Here is a 14399-nt window from a genome sequence, read left to right on the forward strand (position 1 = left end):
TAGACCTTTAGGGACATTACAAATGAAGCAGCAGTAGATAAAAAGGACCAAGCTCATCAGTGTTCTTTATCCCCTTGTAAACATGAGACCCCACATTGCATGCTTATTTCTTAGTGCACCAGAGGAGGAGCTCCCTGTTTCATTTGTAAGGCGAAGGGACTAGGAAATGCATCTTCTGACTCCCAAGCCATCTGTTGTCTGTCTTTAAATATTCAATAATTTCCCAGGTGGGGAATGGGGTTTCTTCTCCTATCTATATGCATTTGGCAGTATTGGCTGTGGTGCTGAGCATCTCACTGGATCAATCCTAATGTTATCATGCTGACATCATTGTTTTATGATATCACACTTATCTCTAGCCACAGCTTCAAGATCTTTATTTGACTTCTCCCAGTTTGTGGGTTTGAGATATTGAGCCGCACTAGCTAAAATGAGAAGAGAGTTCATATGTGATAAGACTAAAGTGGGGAGATCACAGCTGCAAACAAAGCAGATATTGAGTGGTAGCAGTGGGCAGAGGGGTATTGATGATGCAGCTGTAAAGTGGATAATGGGCACTGATGATTGTCAATAAAACTGTTGTTTAAATGTCAGTGTCAGCGTGGTTTTATATCTTTGAAGATGTATACAATAAAAATGGCAAAGTGAATACTTTGGGTCCTGGGAGATGAATGAATAAGTATCGGGAAGAGCAGGGAAGCAAAATTGTGTTTTCTGTGACCACGAGGCATTGGGGACAGGGCAGGGGGCAGCAGAAGAGCTGGAGCAACTGCAAGCAGGAGAGGTCAATTGGCAAGTTACCTCAGGTATCTGTACAAAAATGCATGGAGCCTGGGAAACGAGCAGAAAGAATTGGAAGTCCTTGCACACAGTCATGGAACTGAACTGAAGTGCAGCTTGAGAAGGAGGTGAGCAGCCAACAGTAGTGAAAGAACAGTTGAGGGACTATTTAGAAAAGCTGGACATGTACAAGTCCATGGGGCTGGATGGGATGCATCCAAGAGTGCTGAGGCAGTTGGCCAGTGTGACTGCAGAGCCACTGGCCATTACCTTGAAAACTCATGGCAATTGGGAGAGGTCCCGGGCAGTCGGGAAAAGGCAAAATATAGTGCCCATCTTTAAGAAAGGGAAGAAGGAGGCTCTGATGAACTACAGACCACTCAGACTCACCTCAGACGCTGGAAAAATCATGGAGCAGATCCGCAAGGAATTCATTTTAAGCACTAGGAGAAGGTGGTGGTGATTAGGAACAGTCAGCATGGATTCACCAAAGGCAAATCATGCCTGACCAACTTGATTGCTTTCTTTGATGAGATGACTGGCTGTGTGGATGCAGGACATTATATACTTTGACTTCAGAAAAGCCGACTTTGACAAGCTCAAGAGGCTAGTCGGTCAGGCCCTCAGGGACCATGACCCCAGGGAGATGGGAGTTCAAGAAGAGTGGTTGCTTCTCAAGGAAGCGATCCTCAGTGCACAAGCTAAATCTATTCCAACACGGAGGAAAGGCAGCAAGAAGGCACAGCAGCCCCCCTGGCTCTCCAGAGACCTAGCGGACCTACTGTGGCTAAAAAGGAAAGCCTACAAAGGATGGAGGACGGGATTCACCTCCAAGGAGGATTACTCCGCGCTGGTCCGGTCCTGCAGGGAGCAAACCAGGAAAGCCAAGGCTGCAACTGAACTCCAACTAGCTTCAGGCATCAAGGACAACAAAAAGTCCTTTTTCAGGTATGTGGGGAGCCGGAGGAAAAGCAAGGGCAATGTTGGACCCCTGCTAAACCAGATGGGGCAACTGACAACTGACGCCCAGGAAAAAGCCAACCTATTAAATAGGTACTTTGCGTCAGTCTTTCATCAGTCACACGGGATGCCCATGCCTGCTATGGGACAGGGAAATCTGGGTGAGGGGGATCCCCTACCCTCCATCAATGCTGACCTCGTGAAGGAACACCTTGAGAAGCTGGATACCTTCAAGTCAGCTGGCCCTGACAACCTGCACCCCAGGGTACTCAAGGAGCTGGCGAGCGTCATAGCCCAGCCCCTGGCACGGGTCTTTGAAAACTCCTGGCGCTCTGGTGTAGTGCCCGAAGACTGGAAGAAGGCCAATGTGGTGCCGATCTTCAAGAAAGGGAGGAGAGTGGATCTGGCTAACTACAGGCCCATTAGCCTGACTTCTATCCTGGGGAAGATCTTAGAAAAGTTTATTAAGGAGGCCATCCTTGAGGGACTGGCCCAGGCTAACATTCTAAGGGACAGCCAGCACGGGTTTGTTGCGGGTAGGTCTTGTTTGACCAATCTCATTTCCTTCTATGACCAGGTGACCTATCACCTGGACAAGGGAGAAGAGATTGTTGTCATATATCTTGACTTCAAAAAAGCTTTTGATCTGGTATCCCATGATCACCTCTTGGCCAAACTGGCCAGTTGTGGCCTTGGCTCCACCACGATCCGCTGGCTGGGAAATTGGCTTCGTGGTCGGACCCAGAGGGTTGTGATTGATGGCAGTCAATCATCATGGTGCCCTGTAACCAGTGGGGTCCCTCAAGGCTCTGTCCTGGGACCCACACTGTTCAACATCTTCATTAATGATGTGGACATTGGAGTTAGGAGTGGACTGGCCAAGTTCGCCGATGACACCAAACTTTGGGGCAAAGCATCCACGCCAGAAGATAGGCGGGTGATCCAGGCTGACCTGGACAAGCTCAGCAAATGGGCAGACGAGAACCTGATGGTGTTTAACACCGAAAAATGCAAGGTTCTCCACCTTGGGAGGAAAAACCTGCAGCACCCTTATAGGCTTGGCAGTGCTACGTTGGTTAGCACTACAGAAGAAAAAGACTTGGGGGTCATCATTGACCACAAGATGAACATGAGCCTGCAATGCGATGCTGCAGCTAGTAAAGCGACCAAAATGCTGGCGTGCATCCATAGATGCTTCTCGAGCAAATCCCGGGACGTCATTCTCCCCTTCTACTCGGCCTTGGTGAGGCCGCAGCTGGAGTACTGCGTCCAGTTTTGGGCTCCACAATTCAAAAAGGATGTGGAGAAGCTTGAGAGAGTCCAGAGGAGAGCCACACGCATGATCAGAGGTCAGGAAAACAGATCTTACGATGACAGGCTGAGAGCCACGGGACTCTTTAGCCTGGAAAAGCGCAGGCTCAGGGGTGATCTGATGGCCACCTATAAGTTTATCAGGGGTGACCACCAGGATCTGGGGGAACATCTGTTCACCAGAGCGCCCCAAGGGATGACGAGGTCGAACGGTCACAAACTCCTGCAAGACCATTTCAGGCTGGACATAAGGAAGAATTTCTTTACTGTCCGAGCCCCCAAGGTCTGGAACAGTCTGCCATTGGAGGTGGTTCAAGCACCTACATTGAACACCTTCAAGAGTAAATTGGATGCTTATCTTGCTGGGATCCTATGACCCCAGCTGACTTCCTGCCCTTTGGGCAGGGGGCTGGACTCGATGATCTCCCAAGGTCCCTTCCAGCCCTAATGTCTATGAAATCTATGAAACTTAGGCAAAAGTTTTCATACAGTCTCCCACAACATTCTCACAAGTAAGCTGTGGAAGTATGGGTTGGATAAATAGACTATAAGGTGGATAGAAAACTGTCTGGATAATTGGGCCCAAAGGGTAGTAATCAATGGCTCTCTCCCACTTTGGGAGGAAAAACCTGCAGCATGCTTATAGGCTTGGCAGTGCTATGCTGGCTACCACTACAGATGTAAGGGACTTGGGGGTCATGACTGAACACAAGATGAACATGAGCCTTCAGTGTGATTGCTGCAGCTAATAAAGCGAGCAAAATGCTGGCTTGCATCCATAGATGTTTCTCAGGCAAATCGTGGGACATCATTCTCTCCTTGTACTCCGCCTTGGTGAGGCCGCAGCTGAAGTACTGCGTCCAGTTTTGGGCTCCACAATTCAAAAAGGATGTGGACAAGCTTGAGAGAGTCCGGAGAAGAGCCACACTCATGATCAGAAGTCAGGAAAACAGACCTTATGACGACAGGCTGAGAGCCATGGGGCTCTTTAGCCTGGAAAAGTGCCAGCTCAGGGGTGATCTGGTGGCCACCTATAAGTTTACCAGGGGTGACCACCAGTATCTGGGGGAACGATTGTTCACCAGAGCGCCCCAAGGGATGACAAGATTGAATGGTCACAAACTCTGCCGTGACCGATTCAGTCTGGACATAAGAAAGAACTTCACAGTCCCAGCCCCCCAAAGGTTTGGAATAGACTGCTGCCAGAGGCGGTTCAAGCACCCACTTTGAACACCTTCAAAGCACATTTGGATGCTTATCTTGCTGGGATCCTATGATCCCTGCTGACTTCCTGCCCCTGGGACAGGGAACTGGACTCCATGATCCTCCGGGGTCCCTTCCAGCCCAAATGTCTATGAAATCTATGAAACCAGGTACCTGGAAGCACGAGCTGGCCCAGTGGATAGAGACGATGTAGTGAGTTCACCTGTAGGCGACTGGTTCCAGTTTGAGATCTGTCTGTTCCCACCTACCTGCTGCTTTCTGTCCCTCTGGTGCAATGACACAGGGGGTCTCCCCTCCATCTGTTTTGGCCCTGTACATCCATGATATAGTTGGGGCTGGTCCCACTTTGAGCAGGGGGTTGGACTAGACTTCCAGCCCTCATTTTCTATGATTCTGTGATGTTGCCGTGAAATGCTGTGATGTCACAATGAGAAGCAGTCTGACTGGCAGTAGACCTAGGACAGTACAACCTATGAGAGCATAGGAATCCCAGGAGAAGCCACTGTGGTGACAAGTTAGTATTATGTGGGCATGTCTACACGAGGTGCTTACTGTGCATTAGCCTAATAACACTGCACAGTAGTGGAATGGTCAAAAACCATGCCAATAGCCTACTGCGCAGCATTACTAGGTTAATGCGCAGTAAGTGTCACAAAATAACCATGTGCTGGCATTACTGTGCAGTAGCTCTAGCTGCTGCACATTTAGTTAGTACTTCATTAAATAACTTTAGCTACTGCAAATGTAGGTAGTAGTTAAATAAATCTAGTTACTGTGAATTCAGTTAGCTCTTGTTACCCCAAATGTAGTTGGTATTTCTTTAAGTAACTCTAGGTACTGCCCATTCAGTTAGTACTTCATTAAGTAATTCTAGGTACTGCAAATTTAGCTGGTACTTTGTTAAGTAACTCTAGTTACTGTGCATGCAGTTATTACAGGGGCAGACAATTATTTCAGGCTGAGGGCCACTTACTGAGTTTTGGCAAGTAATCGAGGGCCACATGACAGGCAGCCAGGGGCAGCCAAATATGCCCCTGAGAGCAAAACATGTTCTTAATTTTGGCTGGGGAGCGAGCCACTGGCCAGATAGAATGGCCTGGCAGGCCACATATGGCCCCCGGGGCGTATATTGCCCACCACTTAGTATGTTATTAAACAAGTATCAGACTCAGGTGTATTAATGAACGTGTAGATGGCCACTGCATGCAGACCAGCGGCCAGAAACCGGCCCTCTCCAAGTCCACCCGCTGTGACATCACGGCTAACCACCGTAACACATCGAGGGAAGGGAAAGGCCCAGTCTCTCTCGCTGACACACTGCCGCCACCCCGCGGCAAACAGGCGCTACTACCGTCGCCGTCTTCCGCCCCTCCAGCACCGCTTCCGCCCCACGCGCGCCCACTTCCGCTCGGAGGCGCCCTCCTTCTTCCCGCCCGCAATTGGGCGGCAGCGGCTCTCGCGCGGTCCCATTGGCTGAGCCGCTGTCGCGGGGCTGGGAGCCCCTGTGTCGTGCGGGCGGGCGGCCCCGTGCGCTCCCTTTCCCTGTCCGGCAGCGCTAGCGGCGGACGCAAGGTGAAAGCGAGCGGGCGGGCGGACTAGGCCCGAGGAGCTGGGCCCGGGCCCCGGTGGGATGTGGGCAGGCAGAGGCACGTGGGTGGGGGGGGTAGGGACACGGGTGGACACGTGGGAGGGTCTGGTAGTTGTGGGGTGGGGATGTGGGAGGTCTGGCAGTGGGGGGGTAGGGACACGGGTGGATGAGGGGATGGGGACGTGGGGGGGTCTGGCAGTGGGGGGATGGGGACATGGGGGGTCTGGCAGTGGGAGGGACGGGGTCAAGTGGACTCATGGATGGGGGTATGGGGACACGGGGTGGTGGGTCTGGCAGTGGGGTGGGGATGTGGGAGGTCTGGCAGTGGGGGGGTAGGGACACGGGTGGACGAGGGGATGGGGACGTGGGGGGGGTCTGGCAGTGGGGGGATGGGGACATGGGGGGTCTGGCAGTGGGGGGGACGGGATCAAGTGGACTCATGGATGGGGGTATGGGGACACGGGGTGGTGGGTCTGGCAGTGGGAGGGGGACATGGGGGGGGTCTGGCAGTGAGGGGACACGGGTGGACCTGGGGGAGGGGGACATGGGGGGGGGTCTGGCAGTGGGGGGTGGGATGGGGGGGGAGTCATTGGTGTGTAAAAGGTATTTGACACTTATCCTGACCCTGTGGCCATTCTCCCTGCAGATGCCTGGCGTCACTGTGAAAGACGTGAACCAGCAGGAGTTTGTGCGGGCCTTGGCTGCTTTCCTCAAGAAGTGAGTCCTTCCCTGCTGGAAAGAGCAGAGTCCCAAGGGAGTGGAGCTGGGGTGGGGGGGAGGGGGAGTGGTACCCCTTGGGGACTGCCAGGTCTACGTCTGTGCTGCAGAAGCAATTTGTGGGTTGAGCTCTGGAGGTGCCTTCCAGCCCAACATCTGGGTTTTGGGCTTCTCTTTGAAATCACAAGCTGTGGCACCCTTGAAAGGCACTCATGGCACCCCAGTTGTGAATCACTGAGTTAGGGTGAGGCGAGCAGTGCCTGCTCTGCATTAGCACCTGCAGTTATGTCATGGGGGGGGTGTCAAAATGGAGGTGAGTGGGGAAACATTTCCTCTCCTGCAAGCTGGCCCTGCACATAGAAGGAGTCACATCAGTGACCTGCGTGTGGGAAGCACTTCACCCAGTCCTTGAGCCTGGCCGAGCACCAGTGCATCCATGTGAGAGAAGCCATGTTGGTGCTAGGCATGTGGGAAGCACTTCATGCACTCCTCCAGCCTGGTTCACCACCAGTGCATCCATGCAGGGGAGAAGCCAAAATCAGTGCCCTGAATGGAAAGAGCTTCACCCAGGCCTCCCACCTGGCTCAGCAGCAGTCCCTCAGTGGCCCCTGGGCACCCTGCTGAGCCTCTGCCAGCTGGGCCCAGTCCTAGCAGGTGTTGTGTGTAGGTGCGGGGGTGGTGATGGTGTGGCGTAATCTGCGGCTGCTTCCCAGGGGGTGGTGATAATGAGCCCCTGATCCATTTTGCAGGTCAGGTAAACTCAAAGTACCTGAATGGGTTGACACGGTCAAACTGGCCAAGCACAAGGAGCTGGCGCCATACGATGAGAACTGGTTTTACACTCGAGCTGGTAAGTAGCCAGGGCTGGGGAGAAGGGGGTATTTAACATGTAACAGCCCTTGTATGGTGGGGCCTGAACCTTTTGAATGGTGGTAGCTCATGACTTGTGGTTCTGTGGTGGGAGTTGTTGGGAACTGAACCCAGCAGGAGACTCGGATTTAAGTCATGGAGGCACTGAATGTCCAGACACAGGTTGGATTCAATCTCAGTGGTGTAAAGGGTGGGGTAGAAGGTCTGGGTAGCCCCTGCTCTTCCATGCTTCTGCCTAGACCTAAGCGTCTGACACATGCACCATGATTCAGAAGGATTGATGGTTGCTTGCCTACAAGTCTGTCGTTGACTGCGGGTTACCAGATTTTGACAGGAGCAGCAACTCATCCCTGCTAGAGCTCATCCGTAGTCCCAGGCAGGTGATGGGAGAAGCTGGAGCCATTTAAAATATAAGCTGGAGTACGTCAGTGGTCCCAGGCAGTGCCCTGCTGTGGCTGCATGAGACCCTGGCAGGTCCTCACGGGATGAGAAACCTGGCCTCAGGCTCTTCTGGAATGATTTTGGGCAGCTAAGCAGATTGCAGAGTTACAGCAGACTTCCCATCCAACGGTGACTGGTGTTTCGTCTTAATGTCAGTGCTTCTCAGGGGCTGCGTTTGTGAATCATGCGAGATATTTTGCAGAGCTGTCATTAACTGTGAACTGGCTCGCCCATAATGCATATGGGCTGCAACTATTAAAGAATAAATAGGGCGTATAATGGGAGAAAATCTAGATACTTGAACTAGTGAGTTGTGTTGAATTACCAGGAACGAGGGAGTGATTTCGGTAATTTCAGTGGCTCTGTTGATCTATTTGGGGGAAATAGAGCAGGCTGTGTGAGAGGCTGCTGATAATTTTGTGTCACGAGTGATGGGCTGGATCAGTGAAAGGCCTTAACCAGCAAATATAGAAAGAATGGAGGTTAATGTTTAGGTTCTTGCATGTATGCACAGGTAACCCTTCCACTTTACTCCATGCCAGCTGAGCTGGAAGATTGTTCCTAGTTCTGGGCATTTGCTTAAAGAAAGATCTAGACCACTTGGGGGAGAGTAACACAAGTAACCAGAGGTCAAGGAGGGGTGATCTTTGAGGAGAGATTAAAAGAGTTGGGTTTTCTTCTCAGTTTGTTTCAAGAGAAACACTCAAGTCTACGTGATAAAAGGTTACTGCAGAAGAGAAGGTTATGAGCTATTTTCAGTGCCCACTGGAGAAGAGGAAGAAGTAATGGAACAAGGAAGATATTTGAGCAAAGACTACTTAAGGGCTGGAGTAGATATGTAGGGAGAACTGCGAGACCTGCTGTTCAAAAACAGTCTCCAATTAGCTGAGTGGAAGAATTGGCCCACCAGTTCTCAGTCCCTTCCGCTCCCAATCTTTATTATTCTCTGGTGTTCAGCATTAGTTTGGGGAGGCACTCAGATGTCAAAACTGATGTGTTGGGTTGTTTGTTTTTTTTCCTTGAGCTATTGAAGATCCATTTCTTCTTAGTTTACCTGTGGTATGGAGAATGATACCTGAGTACCTCCCAAAACTCTAAAGGGTTGTTTTTTTTTCCCTTGAGCTAGTGGCTGTTGGACTCCATTTTTCCTTGGCTTTTTGATGTGATTATTATGGAAAGGTGGGGTCAGACTAATGACCTTTGTGTTTTACAGAGAAGTTGGTAATGTATCTTGTCTGCCTGGAATATACAGAGGTTCTGGCTGACTTGTTGATTTGAGAGCGGCTTTTGAACTTGCCCAGTAATGGGCTGATTGAATCCTCCAGTAACAAGTCAAGAGTCTGACAACTGAAGAACATATGCAATATTCAGCATGCAATTCCCAGTAGCTCTAGCCTTCCAGATCTGTGTAAATCATAAACACAGGTTGGAAAACTGCCTTCAAGAAAGGCCCTGGGGACTCCTGGCCTGCAGGCATAAATGCCTTGGGCTGTGTTCTTGTCATATTTCATGAGCCAAGAAGGTTGGGTTGGTCAGTGCTTGGATGAGGGAGGTTTGAAGGAAAACCTAAGTAGTGTTGGTGCAGGCTACCCTGCAAAAATGACTCCTGTGTCCAGCTGCTTTCTGGAGGTAAAATAAATACCCTAGCCCCATACCTAGGAGCTGGGGTATCCTGGTGACATTGCCACTTGGTGATTGTATTTGCCTACCTTTGGCATCTAGCTAACACTATAGGAATATTGTGAATTTACAGTGAACTGCCACCTGCTGCTAAGCAGCAGCTGCGCTCCACCTGGGGCAAGCAGCTGCGCTCCAGTGGGTGGAGTGGGGTTGGGTGTTGCTCTGGAGATGGGTCTGAATAATGAGACCTGTGTGGTTGCAGCTTCCACAGCCCGCCACTTGTACCTCCGTGGCGGTGCTGGCGTAGGTTCCATGACCAAGATCTACGGAGGCCGTCAGCGCAATGGGGTGATGCCCAGCCATTTCAGCCGGGGCTCCAAGAGTGTTGCCCGGAGGGTATTGCAAGCTCTGGAGGGGCTCAAAATGGTGGAGAAAGACCAGGATGGGTGAGTCTCAAAGCAGTGGGTGCTTTGTGCGTTGAAGGGGAGGTGGGAAAGTCTTGTAATCACCAGACCTCACCCCTCTGGGGAAATAGTGGAGGGGAGAGGCAGATACCAGAACAATCCCAGGGAGTTAAATTAATTGCTTCATGCAGTCTGATCAGTTTGCTTGATGTCTAGCTCAAGGCAGGGTCTGCCCTTAGGAGGGCTTGGGGCATTTGATCATTTTGAAGCTCTGCTGATTCTTTGTTGCTGCTTTGTTCCTTTCAGAGGTCGCAAACTCACTCCTCAGGGACAGAGAGATCTGGACAGAATTGCAGGACAGGTGACTGTTTCCCTGCCACACCTTCTACTCCCTGAGCTGCTTAACGCTGACAGTGTGTTTTGTCTAAAATGAACTTAGTGAAGGGGGAAGTCTGTTGGGCATATGTGAGTTGAGGAGTATTTTGCACTAAAGCTGTTGCCCTTGTTACACAGCAATAGGATTATAATTCAGTTCCAGCCCTGGAAAGATCAAGACCCCCAACCTCAGCAACAGCAAGATCTAGGGTGCTTTAAACTGCACCTCAGGAGCTGACCTCATCAGCAGTACCAGTATCACTATTTATTCTGTTTCCCTGTTGTCACAAAGTAACTTGTTCACTTTGAATGGCAAGGCATTTATTCCAGGGTCTGAACACTCAGCCCTAAACAGCATCTAATGCGGCTTAACTTGTAGGGCTGTATTATTCATACTGAATTATGAAGCAGTGTGGTTGTGTTTAGTGGGACTGACCTGCCATCCTGTCTCTCGAACGTGGCACTCATCCGTTTTCCTTCTCTTCCAGGTGGCAGCTGCAAGCAAGAAACATTAGAATGATCAGGTTCATATAATAAAAAATCAATTGTCATTCCACGTGTGGGAGCATTCATTTCCAATGATTTCCGAGTGCTCTGGGACTCTGTATCAAGCGTGGAGACTGCTGACTAAGCAACTAAAATAGCTGGGCAAGGCCCCTGAATCTCCTGAGATGGGGAGGAGGTAGCAGTGGTTTGTCTGACTTCCTGTTTCTACCTTGGTGATTTTGACTCAATTTTCCAGCTGCAGAAGTCTCTCTGAGAGGGAGTAGGACAAGCCAGCTCTTGGGAATAAACTTATACATGATGATGCACTTACTCTTCACCTTTCATTGGGGTGTGGGGAGAGATAAAACCTCAGCTGCCTTATTGTCTATATTCTCATCCAGCCCAGAGAATCTGAGTAATGTGCTATCAAGCCTGAAATCTAGGGAGAGATTGGGAAATGGTGCATGTAGCATAACATGCTCCTGAAGCAACCTTGGGTTGTAGGTGATAACTTGGCTGTCCTTTGTGCTAAAGGCAGCCTGGATGGCCCCAAGATGGTATTTAACCTCTTGTGTCATTCACTAGTCCTGGTCTTTACTGGGACCAGTGTCAACAGAGTTGCCCCATTAGGCATCTCAATCTAAAAACCTAATGTGCAGCTGATGCTCCTTCTAGGCTGGGAGGAGGGGGAAAGCATGTGCTGGCTTTTGTCTGGGTTATCTGGGATTTCTGGAAGTGTTGCGTCAACCACGTTCAGCCCAAACCATACTTTGCATTTTTGATTGCCAAAACCTTCGATCCAGGTAAAGCATCCTCTGCCACAAACCAGGTCCTGGACCTTTTGCTAGTACCTGGAGGGGCAGTTCAGAGGAGAGGTTTCTACAGCAACCACCTTTTTCTGCCATCTCCTGTGTCCTGAGCAAAGCCCTCTGTTGTCTCATGATGGTAGGTTATCAATATTCATTTAAACCTTGCCACAAACTACTTAGTAAGGCTGTGTGTTAACAGAGCACTTGAGCTGACTCTTAAAACCTGTGCTTGCAGAGGCTTGAGGACAATGCATGAGAAATGTTAGCTGTGGGAAGCATTTCCTCTTTTTAGAGCTAAAGTGACTTAAACCAGAGGGTTTTGAATTAAATTGTCATCTCAGCCCTAATGAGAGCTTTGCTTGTACTGCGGTGAAATCCCAGAGTAGTCTGCAGTTTGCTGCTAAGCTGAGCTGCCCCAGTGCCTCCAGGGAGCTCCCAGCACTTTACAAACTCAATTAAGCTTTGCAGCACCCCTGGGAGATGAGGATCTAATCCCTGCCATATAGAGTGGAGGGGTGAGAAATTGTCATTGCTGAAGGGCTGTGCCTGAAGCTTGCATGATAAATTAGCCCCGGAGACGGAAGAACCCAGGTGTCCTGTCACCCAAGTCCCGTCCTCTGCCTTCCTGCCACCTTCGGAGGATAATCCCCAGGTGGCTTCAGGCCATGTTCTCAACTGCATAATTTTCTGAAGCAGATTCTCCCCCTCGCGTCATGGGGCTCCTACATTAGTTGGCTGTCTTGATGTTCTCACTAGTTTAAAGGATGCTCCTCTAAAATGGATCAGACTCCGTGAAATATCTCCTGGCAGCATGTGGAACAAGACCTGCTTGTTAAGCACTGAATGGAATTGCAGTGCCACTGTAGGGATGTTTGTATGAGGGGCTGGGAGAAATTGTGTGGAACGAGTTTTTAATATGCTGCAATCTCTCCAACCGTCTTTTGAGAGCCCCTTCTGGAAATAATTAGAGCCGCTAAGAATTCTTAATATGATATGCACAACAGCAGGGGCCTGATGCGTATCTCTTCCCCACCTGTCGTGCCTCCACCACCCATAAAATGACACTAAACCAGGGAGATTTACAGCCCTCAGCTGATGGGGAGCGCTACAAATTTTTAAAATGGTGCTTTTGCCAAATGATAGCAGAACATAATACAGTTGTGATAGTGGTGGTAGTTGGCAAAAGGGTTGGAAAGGAACAGCAGCTGTTGTCTTCAGCTGTTCCATGCTTTGGAAAGCAAAGCCTTTATTTCATTTTTATTTTTTCTTGGGTAGTGTGAAGGGGACCAGGTGCTTCTTATTTAGCCATGATTCAACCTTGCCTTCCTTCTAAGAGTGACTTGGACAAAAAAGTGTCCCCCTAGGTGACAGGACCAAAGTTAGTGCCTGTTCATTGCTGCATCTTCTTACCTGAGACAAAGGCACTGTCAGTTTTCCTGCTGCTGGCGAGTCCCTGCCCACGATGCACCTTGTGTTGGCATCAGCGTTGTCAGTACAACCCCTGAATTGATGCACCTCATATTGGCATCAGTGCTGTCATGACAGTCCCTGGATCGATGCACCTTGTGTTGGCATCAGTGTTGTCAATGCAACCTCTGGATCAATATTGGCATCAGTGCTATCATTGCAACCCCTGCAGTGGCACCAGCACTGTCAATACAACCCCTGTATTGATGCACCTTGTGTTGGCACCAGTCATTGATACAGCCCCTGGATCGATATTGGCCTTGGCGCTGTCAATACAACCCCTGGATCGGCATGCCGAAGGCAGAGGCCAGCTGGCCTGGGGCACTAGCTGGAAAGAGGTCCCGAATATACATCCCAAGGGATGCCATGGGAGGAGTTACTTGAGGATGAAGGAAGGAGCAGAGGTTTGTGGAGGAGTCGGAGGGATAAAATGGCTGATGGTGCTGAAGGAAGGCTGCAGGTGAGGTGCGGTGCGGGAGCGGGCTGGATTTTTAAGTCAGGCTTGTGTTTCAGAAAGGCCTGGGCATCAGCCAGGTCTGCGGAGGTGCAGGGTCATCTCCTGCCTTCGTCACAAGCTTCTGGTGCAGGTGGTGGCTGATCCTTTTCTGTGCCTCAGTTTCCTGCTAGTAAAAGTGGGGGTTCACTGCCCTCGACCTCACAAAGATGCAACGATGTTAAAGGCTGTGAGGAGTCTGTATCTTGGACGTGGCTGAAGAGGAAGGCGGGGGGCAGCTGAGGCGATGTTCGCTGTGATGGGGTGGGGGGGACACGGACGCTGCCCGTGTTGGCTTGAGCCCTTCCAGAGGCTGGGGCTGCCCCATGCCTGGCCTGTCCAGGTGGGGGGCGCACCTCGTCGCTCCCGCACCTCGACAAGGCTTTTCCTGCCCTTTGCTGAGGGGAACAGACGCCCCTCAAAGGGCCATGTGCAGCACCTTGCACCTGCCTGCGGGGCTGTGTGCAGCACCGACCGGCCCTTGCCAGCTCTACCCCCCGCCCCCTTGGGGCCGTGTGCAAAATAATGGGACCTGTGGGCGTGGGGGGGTCAGTCTGGTGCTGTCCTCCTGAGTAGCCATGTTTGCCCCTTTCCCCTCACACAGCCCCACACCCAGGGCAGCAATCAGCCCCCCTGCTGGTCCCCTGCGCCCTCCCCTTCCCTCAGGCCAGTGCACTCCCCCACCACCAAAGATTCAGTTGGAGGTGAAAGAGGTCCTAGAAATATAGCCCGGGGGATGCCACGGGAGGAATTACTTGAGGGTGAAGGAAGGAGCCGAGGCCCGCGGGGGATTCAGAGGGATAAAATGGCTGTAAAAGAACCTTCCCCATAGAAATAACTGCCCCCTCCGTGAC

The 14399-nt window shown here is 50.9% G+C and overlaps 1 protein-coding gene across 2 annotated transcripts; it reads left to right on the forward strand.

Annotated features, from left to right (window-relative positions):
• The first annotated feature begins 5731 nt into the window (after window positions 1–5731).
• RPS19 (ribosomal protein S19) lies at window positions 5732–10841 on the forward strand. 2 transcript variants are annotated; one of them, XM_090055323.1, is made up of 6 exons: window positions 5732–5847; window positions 6510–6580; window positions 7330–7430; window positions 9774–9957; window positions 10222–10276; window positions 10779–10841. In XM_090055323.1, exons 2-6 carry the CDS (start codon window positions 6510–6512, stop codon window positions 10803–10805), a joined length of 438 nt encoding a protein of 145 aa, XP_089911449.1. In that variant the 5' UTR covers window positions 5732–5847; the 3' UTR covers window positions 10806–10841. The 2 variants fall into 2 exon arrangements, with proteins under 2 accessions (XP_089911449.1, XP_089911450.1); XM_090055324.1 differs by lacking the exon at window positions 5732–5847 and adding an exon at window positions 5898–5921.
• Window positions 10842–14399: the final 3558 nt, after the last annotated feature.

Source organism: Crocodylus siamensis, chromosome 6 (assembly GCF_052110815.1).
Source record: "Crocodylus siamensis isolate JL-2025a chromosome 6, ASM5211081v1, whole genome shotgun sequence".
Classification (NCBI taxonomy): domain Eukaryota; kingdom Metazoa; phylum Chordata; order Crocodylia; family Crocodylidae; genus Crocodylus; species Crocodylus siamensis.

Excerpts from the sequence above, each read along its gene's own strand:
- RPS19 (XM_090055323.1), top strand. The coding sequence starts at position 6,510 with ATGCCTGGCGTCACTGTGAAAGACGTGAACCAGCAGGAGTTTGTGCGG. Across the intron at positions 9,958-10,221 it reads GTGGAGAAAGACCAGGATGG|AGGTCGCAAACTCACTCCTC; the intron begins GTGAGTCTCAAA and ends TGTTCCTTTCAG. Across the intron at positions 10,277-10,778 it reads TGGACAGAATTGCAGGACAG|GTGGCAGCTGCAAGCAAGAA; the intron begins GTGACTGTTTCC and ends CTTCTCTTCCAG.